Source organism: Esox lucius, chromosome 4 (assembly GCF_011004845.1).
Source record: "Esox lucius isolate fEsoLuc1 chromosome 4, fEsoLuc1.pri, whole genome shotgun sequence".
NCBI classification, from domain to species: domain Eukaryota; kingdom Metazoa; phylum Chordata; class Actinopteri; order Esociformes; family Esocidae; genus Esox; species Esox lucius.
In genome coordinates, this window is record NC_047572.1 from 25,430,468 (window position 1) to 25,446,354 (window position 15,887).

Here is a 15,887-nt window from a genome sequence, read left to right on the forward strand (position 1 = left end):
GCAAGCAAAACCTTATCAATATACACAGAGAATGGGGTTGGCCCAGAATTGAACCTTGAGGAACTCCCATTGATATAGCCAGAGGCTTAGACAGCAGTTCCAGTGTTTTTACATATTGTATGGAGTCAGAGAATACTTTTCAGACCCCACTAAACAGATTGTTGTTAAAATCAAAGGCTTTGGCCAAATCAATAAAAGAGTCGCACAATGATTTTTGTTCACTAAAACAGATCAATGATGTAATTTAGAACCTTCTTGAGCTCATGTGTTTGGTTTAGCTGTTTGTTAACTGCTTGTTAGCTGTTTGTTGACCAGACCTAGAAACCCTTTAGACAGGCAGTTCAGAATTAAACTGGACCTGCAATATTTTGTATCTAGTTTATCACTCCCCTTTGAAATGACAGCCGCAGTCCTGGGGTACTTGACCATTTTTATTTTACGCTCTCTACCCCACTTCTCCCTTCCCAAACTGCTCTTCTAAACAGATCTAACGTAGGTCAATAAGTGTGAGGGCATACTCACTCATCTGATGGTTAGCTTGGCAGGCTCCCGAGCCACCAGATGGAGTCACTAGAGCAAAAAATCTAAATCACTTTTTGGAGAATATTCAAAAATCATCTTGAGGCAGATTTGTTTTACTCTGGTGACCAAAATAAGATGAAACCTTTGCAAATAGGATTGCAATCTCTCTGGACTTACAGAATCTACTACTGAATTGGGAAGGTTGTTGGAAATACAGACAGATGAGAATAGCTTTCCTTTGATTATCTTGAGTAATAGTTCTCACACGATTGAATAGTTGTTAATTCAGGTGATTTTAAACGTGACATGTAATTGTCATTAAATTCCCTGAGCCCCATTTGGCCTCATTTATATTTTTTATTAACATCTCATTTGCGCTCAGAGCATTGTTTTTCAGAACTACTCAAGTCATGCTTTCATCAGTATGCATGTCATTGTTTCAAAGGCTTTTTTAAGGTTGCCAGTGATACAGTGGGGAGAATAAGTATTTGATACACTGCCGATTTTGCAGATTTTCCCACTTACGTTCTGGGCTGTTCCCTCACCTTCCTCATGATCATTGATGCTCCACGAGGTGAGATCTTGCATGGAGCCCCAGACCGAGGGAGATTGACCATCATCTTGAAACTTCTTCCATTTTATAATAATTGCGCCAACATTTGTTGCCTTCTCACCAAGCTGCTTGCCTATTGTCCTATAGCCCATCCCAGCCTTGTGCAGGTCTACAATTTTATCCCTGATGTCCTTAAACAGCTCTCTGGTCTTGGCCATTGTGGAGAGGTTGGAGTCTGTTTGTTTGATTGAGTGTGTGGACAGGTGTCTTTTATACAGGTAACGAGTTCAAACAGGTTCAGTTAATACAGGTAAATTAGTGGAGAACAAGAGGACTTAAAAAATAACAGGTCTGTGAGAGCTGGAATTCTTACTGGTTGGTAGGTGATCAAATACTTATGTCATGCAATAAAATCATACATGATTTTCTGGATTTTTGTTTTAGATTCCGTCTTTCACAGTTGAAAGTGTACCTATGATAAAAATTACAGACCTCTACATGCTTTGTAAGTAGCAAAACCTGCAAAATCGGCAGTGTATCAAATACTTGTTCTCCCCACTGTAATGTGTTACGTCCTGTCAGACACCAGTCCTGTTTTTAGGGCTCTACTTTTGACCATGAAGGGTGTAGGATGCCATATGGGAAGCATTCCACTTCCTCTAATGAATTACTCTGTTTTCCAGAAGGAAGCTGAATTGATTAGGGCTTTAGTCATTGCCATATGGCCAGTTAAATCTGACCTTGTTAGTAATAACCATGTGTTAATGTCTCTAATAAAGGGCTTGAGTGAGATAAAGACTAATGTCAAATTACGGTTTCCACCCTGTACCTATCAATAAAAAAGTCTAGAAGGGAGGGCAAGATTTGTTCAAAATTAGAAGGTGGATATTTTGAAGGATAAATAATAAATGGTTTGATTAAGAACCAATTCACATTTTTTATAACATTCTAGCCAAAGGCATTCAAATGCAAAATGATGAGACAAAACAACATACCGTGCCTTTTTTAGAAAGTATTCAGTCCTCTTTACTTTCTACAAAATTTACTGTTATAGATTAAATGTATAGTTGATTAATTAATGTTTTGCCATGAATCTAAAACAATACCACATAATGACAAATCAAAGATTTTATTTAGAAATGTAGAATACAAATTTAAATGTCTCATGACATGCACAAAATTATTTAGACTCTTACTCTTCACAGTAATACGTTTTTTGTCTTCCTGGGTATGTCTCTACCAGCTTTCCACACCTCGATTTGGACAGTTTCTCCCATACTTCCTTGTAGATCCTCTCAAAATCTGTCTGATTGGATGGGGAGCATTGTTCATTCTGTTCACCTTCCTTCAGTCTTATCAGTATAACAGTCCCTGTCGTTGAGAAGCGTCCCCATAGCATGATGCTCCAACCATTGTGTTTCACAGTATGGATGGTATTATTCAGGTGATGAGCGGTACCTTGTTTTTGCCAAATGTAGAGCTTGTCATTCAGACATAATTGTTGGGTTTTGGTCTCAACAGACCAGATAATCCTCTCTTAAAATCCTTAAGTTGGCAAGTCATATGCCTTTTACTACAGAGTTCCTTGAACTTCACGACTTAATTTCTGACATACTGTACACCGTGAAGTGTGGGAACTTTATTATTTGAATTTGCTACTGGTGGACATCCATTCATGTTCTAGAGACACCTGATGCATAATCAAAGGTGACTGAACGGAGTGTCATTGTAAAGAGTCTGAATACGTATGCCTATCAGATATTAAGATTGATGGCAAAATAAAATGTAATCAATTATAAATTACTCCTGCAAAACCACACAATGTGAAGGGGTTTAAATACTTTCAGAAGGCACTGTAAATATTGTTTAAAAAAAGTATATGTACATTCTGTGCACACTAGCTGCTTAGTTTACAAGAAAGAACCAAGGTTCAGCTCCGTTTGACCCCCAGAACACTTCCTGAAGAAGGACTTGAAATGTTGGTTCCTTCTGTTAAATCATTAGAATAAACTAGGGATGGGCCACTTCAGTCTGCCGGGGTCTGATTGGTGTCCCACTTTTCCTCCAGCTGACACACCTGACCAATAATCAGCTAATCACAATAATTTCAGAACGCAATCAATTTAACGAGCCTGGTTTTCCAAGGACGAGGGGAGTGTAACAGCTCTCAGATCCATGAGGTTCAGCCCATCCCTGAAAGAAGCTGTGTGTCACACTTTGTTAGTGGAAGTAAACAAAGCTGACATCTCTCCTCGAGCAATTGATTAGCTGAGTCGGATGTGATAGAACAGAAATATGCAAGAGTTTGAGACCCTGGGGGAATTCATTGGAAACCATAGGACTAGACAGAGCAGTGGGTTGGCTTGCATATCAACCAGGTCAAAGTGGGCAGAGTTTAGAGATGCTGAAGGGCAATATGTACAGTTCACCTGGTCAGACCTTGCTAACCGGTTGTCACATGCCGCACAGATTGCCTTAGGTATAATTTATGGTGTGGTCAGTTGAAAATACACAATTGTGCATCAGCAACTTCTCAGCTAGGGAACGTAAGTGTGTCAGCGCTAGCAGAGATCAGGGAGGATTGATTCTCTTTCAGTAAACAACAGTGACTTGAACACAATGCGTATGGTGACGGGGAAACAGCGGAGGGTGTGAAGATGGCCGCCAAGGTCTTACAGCGGGCACTGTGGAGTTGGTGGTCGTGACAGCAGAGCTGCAGCCCAACATGGAGTCTCAAGTATGGGTGACTGGGCCTGGTCAAGAGTGTGCGGGTTTGGCAAAAGCGCAGGTGAAATGAAAGCGGAATCTGTCACTGCCCATCGAGCAACTGCAAAAGACTGAGGAAGTTATTTTACCTGTCTTGCCCTGGTCTTTGGCACTTTGTGACAGTTACGTGTGTTTTGGACAAGCACCTCAGGTCAGCATTCAGGTTAATATTGTGAGGCAACACCATGACGCAGGCGAGATGCCCAGCATAAGCACATTACAGCCATGCAACTTGGCTGTGCGCATCACCTTGGTAACCATGGTTGTATCTAGGATAGAAGTAGAAAAAGTGGGTTGAAACGTGTGAAGAGGTTGTGTCATGGTAACTTGAACATTCTCATTCTCATTAAGGTGGTTGTGTCGAGGTAACCTGAACGTCCTCATTAAGGTGGTTGTGTCAGGGTAACCTGAATGTCCTCATTAAGGTGGTTGTGTCGGGTTAACCTGAACATCCTCATTAAGGTGTTTGTGTCAAGGTAACCTGAACGTCCTCATTAAGGTGGTTGTGTCGGGGTAACCTGAACGTCCTCATTAAGGTGGTTGTGTGGGGGTAACCTGAACATCCTCATTAAGGTGGTTGTGTCGGGGTAACCTGAACGTTCTCATTAAGGTGGTTGTGTCGGGGTAACCTGAATGTCCTCATTGTGACCTTCTGCTGGGTTATTTGACCCGGTGATTAACTCTAGTCCCAGAATAAAAGACCTGCCTGTAATTTAGATGCTTCACTAGGATTCAGTCCAGGACTAGAAAACTATGTTCTAATACACATGTCCTGTATGGACCATCTGAGAAGAGCCACGTGGAACATCGACAACAACAACACTGTAAGATCTATGAATGGTCTTTCTATCATCAGATTGGGCAGAGAGGAACAGGAAGGTAAGAGAAGGCAGAGAGGAAGCAGGAGTAAGGAAAAACCAGAGGCAAAGTGGAAGAAGAGGAGAGGAAGAGGCAGAGACTAAGAGACAGTTAGTAAAAGACAGAGTGGAAGACAAAGAGCCAATGAGGAAGAAAAGGAGAGGATGAGGCAGGGACAGTGAGGAAGAGGCAGAGAGGAAGGGACAGCCAGTAAGAACCAGACAGGAAGAGACAGCGAATAAGAGGCAGACAGGAAGAGGTAGGGCTTCATCAAACTTCCTGTAACGGCACACACACACATGCATGCAAAAACACACATGCACACAAATACACACACACACAAAGCCAGACGCACAAGTTGAGCTTCATCAATCCTTTCTGTAATGGCTGACACCAAGTTAAACAGGACAGTACACTTCATCACTGAGCCATGCTGAGAAATAGCTTTCATACATTTCTCTGGTTTCCTTTACTCAAATATTATTTATCAAACTAAATGTGCATCTTCTCCCAGTGAACCGTCAGCTCATTTATAATGTGCACACACACACATACACGTGTACACACACACTCCTTTCATTTATAATCCAGAGGACAAGTCCCTCCTATTTGTAGTTGTTTATCAGAGTTGACTTTAGCAGAGCTGTCATTCTGACTGATGTAGTCGTTCTCTGTCACACACACACACACACACAGATACACACACACTAACTGATGTAGACTCTCTCTCTGTCTGACACACTGTGCTGAATAACATCCAGATTCATACATATTGTTGTATTCATGCAGGATGACAGATGCTTCCAATATGTGAATCTCTGAAAATATCAATGAAAAACCTGAATGGATGGTGGATGGATGGATGGATGGATGGATGGTGGTGGATGGATGATGGATGGATGGATGGTGGATAGATGATGGGTGGAGGATGGATGGTTGATGGATGGATGGTGGGTGGGTGGATAGATGGTGGGTGGAGGATGGATGGATGGTTGATGGTGGGTGGTGGATGGATGGTTGATGGTGGGTGCAGGATGAATGGTGGATGGATGGATGGATGGTGGATGGGTGGAGGATGGATGGATAGACTGATGGTGGGTGGATGGTTGGTGGATGGATGGACTGATGGTGAGTGGAGGGTTGGTGGATGGATGGACTGATGGTGGGTGGATGGATGGTGGATGGATGACTGATGGTGGGTGGGTGGATGGATGAATAGTTGATGGCCAGCCTTGAAATAAGGTGTAGTTGGTGGGTGTGTCAGGCTGTTTGCCATAAGGTGTACTGTTTACAGGGAGTAGTTTGCAAAGGATGTAGTGTGTATAGTGTGTAGATTGCATATTGTGTATATAGGATATTGTTTTTTTATACAGTGTGCATGGGGTATAGTTTTTATTTTGTGTAGTGTTTATAGGGTGTCGTTTGTAAAGAGTGTAGTTTGTAAAGTGTGTAGTTTGTAAAGGGTGTGGTGTGTGTGTGTGTGTATTTCTTTCCTTGTGACATGGATTTATGTCCTGACTTTTCTAAAAACATTTGTAGGCTCATGGGTTTGTTTTTTGTTTAGGGTTAAAGTTGGGTTTAGGCCTAAGTTTGGAAGTTTGATAAAACAGTTTGATTGGAAAAAAAAGTGTAGTCCTGAAAAGTCATTAAAACATTCACTTGAACACATGACGACAGACACACACATACACACCATATGTAATTAACTGATTATCAGCTGTTACCCCCAGCTGTGCAGCTTTGATATCATGACATTCTTCAAATACCAGGCAGAAGATTTCTGTAGCAAAACACAGAACAAGTTATTGTGAGTTTATTTAAAATGTGAACTATTTTGTATGTACTGCTTAACCCTAATGCTTTAGAAATATTTAAAGATGTATCTATCATGCTTGACCGTTCAATTAGGCATTTTATTGTTTATGAGTGTAGCTTAACTTATCATTGCAGCCTTCAAAGTGAGGACTATTTTGAAGTTTAGTAAATTACTTCTTAGAAGTCTTGGAAGTGTACAGCTAATCTCTTTAAAAGCTTTGAGTTTCTCTTTCTCCTCTCAGACGGTAACCAGCTGTAATGTTGTGTAAGGTTTCTGTTTGTGTGTCTGTGAGTGTGCCTGTGTAAAAGTGTATTCGTGCATGTAGGTGTGTGGGTGTGTGTGGGGGTGGGGGTGGGTGTGTGTGTGTGTGTGTGTGTGTGTCTTCGATGGGTGTGCGCATGCAAGTGTATGTGTGTGTTTTTGTAAAATATTTTAGGTTTGGTGCTGAAACAAAGACCTAGCCTCTTTCTGTCACCCAAGCCAGCCTGGAGAGATGAACTCTGAGTCTCATTCCCTGGCCGAAAGGAGGCTGCCCGTGGTGAATCACAGGCCCAGATAGGAGTTCTGTCTCTGGGCCCGGAAGGGGCAATGGACAGGGTGGATGGAGGGAGAGGAGCAAGGTTTTTATTTTTTTTCTTGGTCCAGAACAACCCTTATTTTGTATTTCTGTCAGAACCATTTCGACCAGTGATGGGGAAACAGGTGTGACTCAGCAGCTGCTTATTACTTCTGTATGAATGATGTCTTCTTGATGGAAAACCAGGTTCAGGTGTTTGTATGCGCTTATTTGCACCGAGTTCATTCAAATAAATATGAATATTTACAAGATGAAATGGAAGAATGAATGAACAGAGGGGATGAAGGATGCGTGTGGTGAAATGGTGGTGTCAAAATGAATGAAAAAGCTGCACACTCTGGTGGTGTAACATGCCAGGAGACGTGAGCACAACAGACCAAAAAGGAAAATACTTTCATAAAGTACGTAACAACAAACATCTACAGTCGGTACGAACAAGAGAGCAACTTAAATAGTGTCCTTGGTGATTGGTGACAAGGAACAGGTGCGTAGGAGTGGGTGTGTTCAGAACGACTGCTGGAGGTGCAGACCGGGGAGGCAACAGCGCAGGAGGGGGGATCCAGACTGGACCGGTTTGGTGACATCACGGGTGGGCTGTGGCTTCAGTAATCCTGTTAAGTGGGACTCTAAAGCCTCAGCACTCCGGTGACCTGAAGACAACATGTAAAGCTGTCTCTCTCTTTCCTTCCTCCCTTCCCTCGCTCTATCTGTCTCTTTTTTTTATTTGGATGTCACACATAAGAGGGTGTCTCTGGCCTGAGCACGCACGTGTGCGCACACACACACACACACACACACACCATGGGCTTTCAGTTTCGACAAAAGGAGGATGTTCTCCTTTCCCTCCTCTGTCCTGACGTAACCCGCCCCTCTATCTGTCTCATGTTAAAATGCTTCTCTACCAAGGGTCTCTCACTGCATCAGTCCCTAATGCCCTGTCTTCTCCTTACCATCCTGGTTAAAATGAGGCGGCCATTTGGAACCCTTTAAATCATCTCTCCTCCTCCACAGTGAATAGACCCGGGGATAATTCAACACTCATTCTGTGATTAATGTGTGATTTGATATTCTAATTCCAAACCTTGCTTTGTTTCTTTGTGACTACGGGGGAATTTAGCCTCTGTCTCCATCCCAAATTGTACCCTAATACTTAAATAGTGCACTGACTTTGAATAGACCCTGTACTCAACTACTGCACTACATAAGGACTAGGGCTTTGTTGAGGCTGCAGCCACAGTCATTAGTTACTGGATAATGGGGCGTACAGGGAGATTAATCTCAAAGCTGGGCAAATACGCTGGACTATCACACACATTTACAGAAACGGAGAGCGACACATTTACAGGGATCATCAAGGCAAAATCACTTTGAGACAAACTAACATCACTTTGAGACAAACTAACATCACTTTGAGACAAACTAACATCACTTCGAGACAAACTAACATCACTTTGAGACAAACTAACATCACGTCGAGACAAACTAACATCACTTCGAGACAAACTAACATCACTTCGAGACAAACTAACATCACTTTGAGACAAACTAACATCACTTCGAGACAAACTAACATCACGTCGAGACAAGATTACATCAGTGAGACAAACTAGCATCACTTTGAGTCAAACTAACTTCACTTTGAGACAAACTATCATAACTATGAGACGATCTAACATCACTTTCAGACAAGCTACAATCACTTTGAGACAAGACAACATCACTGAGACAACATCACTGAGAGTCTGTCTGACAATACCTATCCAAGGAGTCTGTATGACAGTACCTATCCAAGGAGTCTGTCTGACAGTACCTATCCAAGGAGTCTGTCTGACAGTACCTATCCAAGGTGTCTGTCTGACAGTACCTATCCAAGGGGTCTGTCTGACAGTACCTATCCAAGGAGTCTGTCTGACAGTACCTATCAAAGGGGTCTGTCTGACAGTACCTATCCAAGGTGTCTTTCTGACAGTACCTATCCAAGGAGTCTGTCTGACAGTACCTATCCAAGGGGTCTGTCTGACAGTACCTATCCAAGGAGTCTGTCTGACAGTACCTATCCAAAGAGTCTGTCTGACAGTACCTATCCAAAGAGTCTGTCTGACAGTACCTATCCAAGGTGTCTGTCTGACAGTACCTATCCAAGGAGTCTGTCTGACAGTACCTATCCAAAGAGTCTGTCTGACAGTACCTATGCAAGGGGTCTGTATGGAGTTACGGATGCGTGGTGTTATGGATGCATGGTGTTATGGATGCATGGTGTTATGGATGCATGGTGTTATGGATGTATGGAGTTATGGATGCATGGTGTTATGGATGCATGGTGTTATGGATGTATGGATTTATGGATGTTGGTTCACATTGCGCTGCTCTAAAATGTGTAATTGGCCACTTGCTGTACCTTCCATTACCAGATACACACACAGCTGCCATACAGGTCAGAATCCATAATGGCACAATATTCCCTGTTTATAAAGGCTACTTTTTAACATAGGTCCTTATGGCTCTGGTCTAAAGTAATGCTTTATAGTGAAGCAGGAGCCATTTTGACCAAGGCCTGGATTACAGTTCAGACAGTACCTATTAGCAATGCTAATCTCCGCTAGTGGGATAATTATTGTGCTTTAGAAAGTGTGTTGAACCAACCGCCCCCATAAAGTACAGAAACCTTTTGTCTTCTGTGTGTGTGTGTGTGTGTGTGTGTATTCAGTAGAAGCAGTAATAGCACAGGTTGTTCATGTTAATCCTAAAGGAAGCTGCTGCTGGCCTTACACATTCACTCATTAAAGGGGAATAACAGCCAGTATATAAAATGTGTCGAGGTTCAAATGTCACTCTAACTCTAATTGTTGGACTGTCTGTCAAACTGTGCAGCTCTCTCAGTCTCCCTGGGAGAACCAGGCAAAGCTACAGTGAGGATTACATCACATAGCCCGACAAACAAATTTGTAGAATAACCAAAAGCTACTGAAATAGCTAAATCAGTTGATAGAAATTGAGAAAGTAACATTAGATGAGTTGATTGATGTAGTTAGGCTAGATCAGTTGATAGGGACAGTTAGACTAAATCAGTTGATAGAAATAGAGTACGTAACACTAGATGAGTTGATAGATGTAGTTATGCTAGATCCATTGACAGGGACTGTTAGACTAAATCAGTTGATAGAAATAGAAATAGAGTAAGTAACACTAGATGAGTAAACAGATGTAGTTATGCTAGATCCATTGATAGGGACTGTTAGACTAAATCAGTTGATAGAAATAGAGTAAGTAACACTAGATGAGTTAATAGATGTAGTTACGCTAGATCCATTGATGGGGATAGAGTTTACAGAGGCTGGCAGGCAGGTGATTTTGAAGGGATAATGAGCAACCTGCTTTCTATTATAATGAGAATCAGTCCAGCCAGGCAGCCACACACACACACAGAATGAGAGATACACCATAATGCATGGAAACACACACACACACACACAGAATGAGAGATACACCATAATGCATTGAAACATACACACACACACACACACCAAGGCACAGAGGAAAATTGAATCAGTGGTGTGAAGACAGGAAATACCTCCTTCCTCTGTCTCAATTAGACCTTCTCCTGCATCACACAATGAGGAGACATCACTCACGCACGCACGCCCACAAGCACACACGCACACACACACACACACACCCACACACACACACATTCACATACAACATTAGCAGGCACACATGCAGTGTGCCGAAATGCATGCACAATACGCGCCAACGCATGCACACGCAATGCTTAGACACACAAACACGCTCGCGCGCAGACACGCACAGGCAACACAGAATCCCACTAGGCCTTTGATCTTGAAGGACCGCCTCAGTTGTGTTCTCTCTTTCTGCCTCCCTCCCCCTCCCTCCCTCCCCCTGTCTCTCTCCCCTCTCTCTCCAAGGTCTTGTATTCTTATTCATTTTTAATACATGTAGCTGTACTTATAAGTATATTAGGCCTCTGGTGGAGTAGGGTGGAGCGGGAGAAGGGTGTAGGGTGGAAGTTAAGGAGGGTTTGTGTGGGTTTTCAGAGTTGTTTGGATCTTGAAGGACCCACTCAGCTTGGTGCCTCCATGGAAACTGATTGATCAGAGCATTTGCAATCAACGGATGTTATCCTCTTTATTCAACACACCCGCACGCACAAGCACACACCCTTCACAGACACACGCAACCACACCCATACACACACTTACACACACACAACCACATAAACACACAACCTGGCTATATCTCTGGCTATACCTCTGGCTATACCTCTGGCTATACCTCTGGCTATACCTCTGGCTATATCTCTGGCTATACCTCTGGCTATACCTCTGGCTATATCTCTGGCTATATCTCTGGCTATACCTCTGGCTATACCTCTGGCTATACCTCTGGCTATATCTCTGGCTATATCTCTGGCTATATCTCTGGCTGTACCTCTGGCTATACCTCTGGCTATATCTCTGGCTATATCTCTGGCTATACCTCTGGCTATACCTCTGGCTATACCTCTGGCTATATCTCAAATAAGGCTCTCTTTTCTTTCTCTCCTGTTTCTCGCTAGGAGGTGATGCAGATGGAGAGACAGCTTGGAGGTCGTCTGATCGATGAGCCCCATGTCCTGTTGTTCAAAGACAGCTACCACAACCTGCGCCTGTCCATCCACGACATGCCTCAGGCACACTGGAGGAGCAAGCTTCTGGCTGGATACCAGGTAGGTTAGGTTCAGGGGTTACAGTACAGAGGTCAAGGTTAGGGTACATCCCTGACATGCTACAGGCTTTACTAGCTAGAGACCAGGAGTAGACTTTCAACATTTTACAAATGTTTAATAAATCTTCCCAAAATACAGTTGTGAGGATTCAGAGGGGAAACAGGAATGACTCAGTCAAGTTGTCTGAAAAACCCATTTCCAATTAGTACCTTTTCTGATTCACGGTTAAAGGACCTGTCCTACACACACCTTAATTGTGAAAGGTGAAAGGATCTGTAATAATGTAGTAATGCTGTCTGAAATCAGACAGTGTGTGTTTAGGTCCATGTAGAACATGCTGTGTGGTACTCGGAAACAAAAATGTTTCTACCTGACCAAACAGTGTTCTGCAAAGCGTTCTAAGGAAAACTACTTGTTCTAGATAGCACCATCTTTTCAATGCTTGATGTTCCAACCCTGGTTGCCTGCCCTTCACAAAGCTGGGTTGGGCCACTGACGTAATGCTTCACATCTCAGACAAGGTTATTCATCATGTGCAGGGTCACCTCTGTTCCATTACCTGAGAAATGTCATGGAAATGTCAGGAAGGATTTATTGAGTCTGTCTATCACTAGTTGATGGGTTGTTGTGATGATGTGCATTATAACTCCATTGGTTGATTCTGTTGGAGTAGGTGTATCCTAACGGGTTCATTCTCTGTCAGTCAAAAAGTATATAGCACCTTCTTTTCTAGACAAATGAGAAAGTGGTCAAATTAAATATAAGGGGAAAAAAATACTTTACAAAGTGAAGTGGCAAAACAATCTTCAAATAGCAAAGAATAGATACTCTACGTGGTAGTAAGCCGATCTCCTTGAAGCAAGGGTTTTCAGTGAACTTGAAAAAGAGCTTGCTGTATCCCAAATGTAACCCTACTCCCCATGCACTATGTAGGAAGAAGGGAGTCAGTACCCTGATTGGGACTAAACCATTATTTCACTGTTTAAACTGGTATATTTTGGTCATTTAGCAGACTTATGAGAATGAACAGTTTAAGCAATCTCCATGGGGTCCCAGATACTGCGCTTCACATTTTTTAATGGCTTTAGACAAAAAAGGTCTGATTCTAAACGCTGCGGATGTCCCTTCATGCTCCCTTCTGGAAAAGTTCAGGGGTTTTGGGGAGTTTTAATTGAGAGTTGTGGGGTTTTGCTTCCATTGATCTTTCTAAATCTTTCTAGGAGTTGAGAGTCAGGGACTGCATGACTTCTGCTTAACCACCACTGTGGCCTTGATTTTGTCTTACTGGCTCAGTCTGCTGTGCCTTCAACGCAGGGGAACTGTGTGTGTGTGTGTGTGTGTTTGTGTGCCTGTTCCGATCTGATTGATTATGCCAGACTCCCATCTCTCATAGGGAGCTCAGATGAAATATAGAAGAGTATGTTAATTCACCTGGTACCTCTTTCACGTCCAGAAGCCTGGAAACGCTCTCCTTTTTTTTTTACCTCCCCCTTTCTCCTCTCCTCTCTCGCCTGTCCTCCCTGCCCTCTCCTCTCCCGTCTCCCCTCTTTTCTCCTCTCCTCCTGACTTGCCTGCTGCTTTGTTAGAGGAGGTGTGAAATGTATATAGAACGTGGAGGGAGAGAGGGAGGGAGGGAGAGGGAGAGAGGGAGGGAGACGACTGAAAATGGTATAGGAATGACAGAGTATGGAGACTGAAAGAGAGCGTGTGAAGACAGAAAGAGGATAGATTCATGTTCTGTTCTGCTGTGTCTGGCTTTAAGTCTTCCCCTCCACGCGCAGCAGGGGTCCCTGAGCAGAATGCATCGGCAGCATCAGCCAAGCGCGCACAGTGACAGCAGAGGCACAGTGCACTGAAACAGGCAGAGGTCGCATCTCTAATGGTACCCTGGTGCCTACGTTGTACACGGGCCACTGGTCCAAAGTAGTGCGCCGTGTAGGGAATAGGGGGACATTCTGGATGCACCCGAGGTTTATTCTCTGTTCATCTGGATGTGTTAAGGATGCGCTCCACTTCCAAATGACCTATTCCCTACACAGTGAACTGTTTGTGTCCCAGTGCTCTATGCAGTGAATAGGATGTCATTCGGGACGCGTTCTGCATTTTCTCCGCCGTGAGGATCCAGTTGCTCTGGGTTATAGAAGATTTCCTCGTCTCTCTCACCCGCTCCACTCCTGTCCTCCTGGGTCACAGTGCCCCCTTCTGCCTCCGTGGGTGTACTGCAGCTGATCTACCATCTGAAGTTGTTGGCCGCCAGGGGCTTAGACACCCTAAACGGCGCACGTTTCCCTTTGCGGTGCACTAGTTTGGACCAGCTGTTTGTGGCAACCAAATTAAATTTGGAATAAAAATGTGTAATTCAGATACTCTGAAAACAAAGAGGGAGAATGCCGTTGTTTGATCTGATGTGCTATTGAACCTCTCGCTCTTCCTCTTCTCACTTTCTCCTTCCTTTACTCTCTTTCTGTCTTACCTCTCTGTGTCACACCTCAGCCTTACCTCAGAGCTTCTCTTGGGTATAAAAATGAGACATGAATATGGAGGAATGAGCAGAGAAGCAGAAAGTGTTAGTCATGAATAAATTCTATCAGCCAGTGAGCTGGTACCTGAGTACTTTGTAAAGAGACAAACTGTATATTCAATATCACCAAGTTCTGCTATTGAAACCTAGTCACATAAAAACTTGTGAAGGCTTAATGGTAGCTAAATGCTTTCATAACTCCCACACTTGTCTTGCTGTACTGGCTTTGCTGATTGTTACTTTATTTATGAAAAGTGTATGAGGACTGTGATATTTTTTCTCACTTGGCTAGCTCAAGCATCAATCAGATTTACATTTATTTGTGAAGTATGTTCACAAACGTACTACAAAATTATATTTGCTGTGATTGTGCAGCTAGCGGTTGACAACACAGAGGGTGTAATGTAGACCGTGTTGATAGCGTCCTCCACAGACCTGTTAGAGGGTGTAATGTAGAGCGTGTTGATAGCGTCCTCCACAGACCTGTTAGAGGGTGTAATGTAGACCGTGTTGATAGCGTCCTCCATAGACCTGTTAGAGGGTGTAATGTAGACCGTGTTGATAGCGTCCTCCATAGACCTGTTAGAGGGTGTAATGTAGACCGTGTTGATAGCGTCCTCCATAGACCTGTTAGAGGGTGTAATGTAGACTGTGTTAATAGCATCCTCCATAGACCTGTTAGAGGGTGTAATGTAGACTGTGTTGATAGCGTCCTCCACAGACCTGTTAGAGGGTGTAATGTAGACTGTGTTGATAGCGTCCTCCACAGACCTGTTAGAGGGTGTAATGTAGACTGTGTTAATAGCATCCTCCATAGACCTGTTAGAGGGTGTAATGTAGACTGTGTTGATAGCGTCCTCCACAGACCTGTTAGAGGGTGTAATGTAGACTGTGTTGATACCTGTTGGCTCTGTAGGTGTGAGTGATGTTTTATGAGATGGGACCGGACTAGGCTCTGCAGTGGTTTCATAACTGACTCACCTTACTGGATTAAATATGAATGTAATATAAAGGTAACGGCTGGATTCAGTTCATAGTGAAGTTCAGTCTTAAAATTTGATGGGAATTAAAAGGCAACTAATAAACAGGCAGAATCTTATTATGTATCTATTAAAAAAAAAGTTTACCAAGAAGTCATTACCAAGCCTTCGCGTCATATGTTCTAAGTTACCAGGCAGTGATGTAATTGTGTTCTATGTGTTCCGGTTCTCCAGGAGATCCCGTTCTATCACATCTGGAACGGTTCCCAGCGGTACCTCCACTGCACATTCACCCTAGAACGCCTCAGCCTCAGCACTTGCGAGCTGACCTGTCAGCTGTGTGTCTGGCAGGTCGAGGGGGAGGGGCAAAGCTTCAGCCTGGACTTCAACATTGCCAAGGTAACTGTTGTCTACTAACTCACACAGTGTCCCACTCTGATATACAATAGACCGTCACCATGGGAAAACTCAGACACCGTAGGGCTACGGTTGTGTGATGCAGTATGCTGAATACGATACGTGAAGAGGTGGGCTCATTGTGACGGTACTCTCTCTCGGTGTGTATTCT

At 43.3% G+C, this 15,887-nt stretch overlaps 1 protein-coding gene across 3 annotated transcripts in view; it reads left to right on the top strand.

Moving 5' to 3' along the window:
* Nucleotides 1-15,887, top strand: part of unc5a (unc-5 netrin receptor A) — a 241,772-nt gene that overhangs the window by 219,697 nt on the left and 6,188 nt on the right. For all 3 annotated transcript variants that reach the window (XM_020045944.3, XM_010900291.4, XM_020045945.3), the window contains 2 exons: nucleotides 11,669-11,818; nucleotides 15,554-15,718. In XM_020045944.3, the coding sequence (XP_019901503.2) occupies nucleotides 11,669-11,818; nucleotides 15,554-15,718 (315 nt within the window). The remainder of the gene's footprint in view (nucleotides 1-11,668; nucleotides 11,819-15,553; nucleotides 15,719-15,887) is intronic.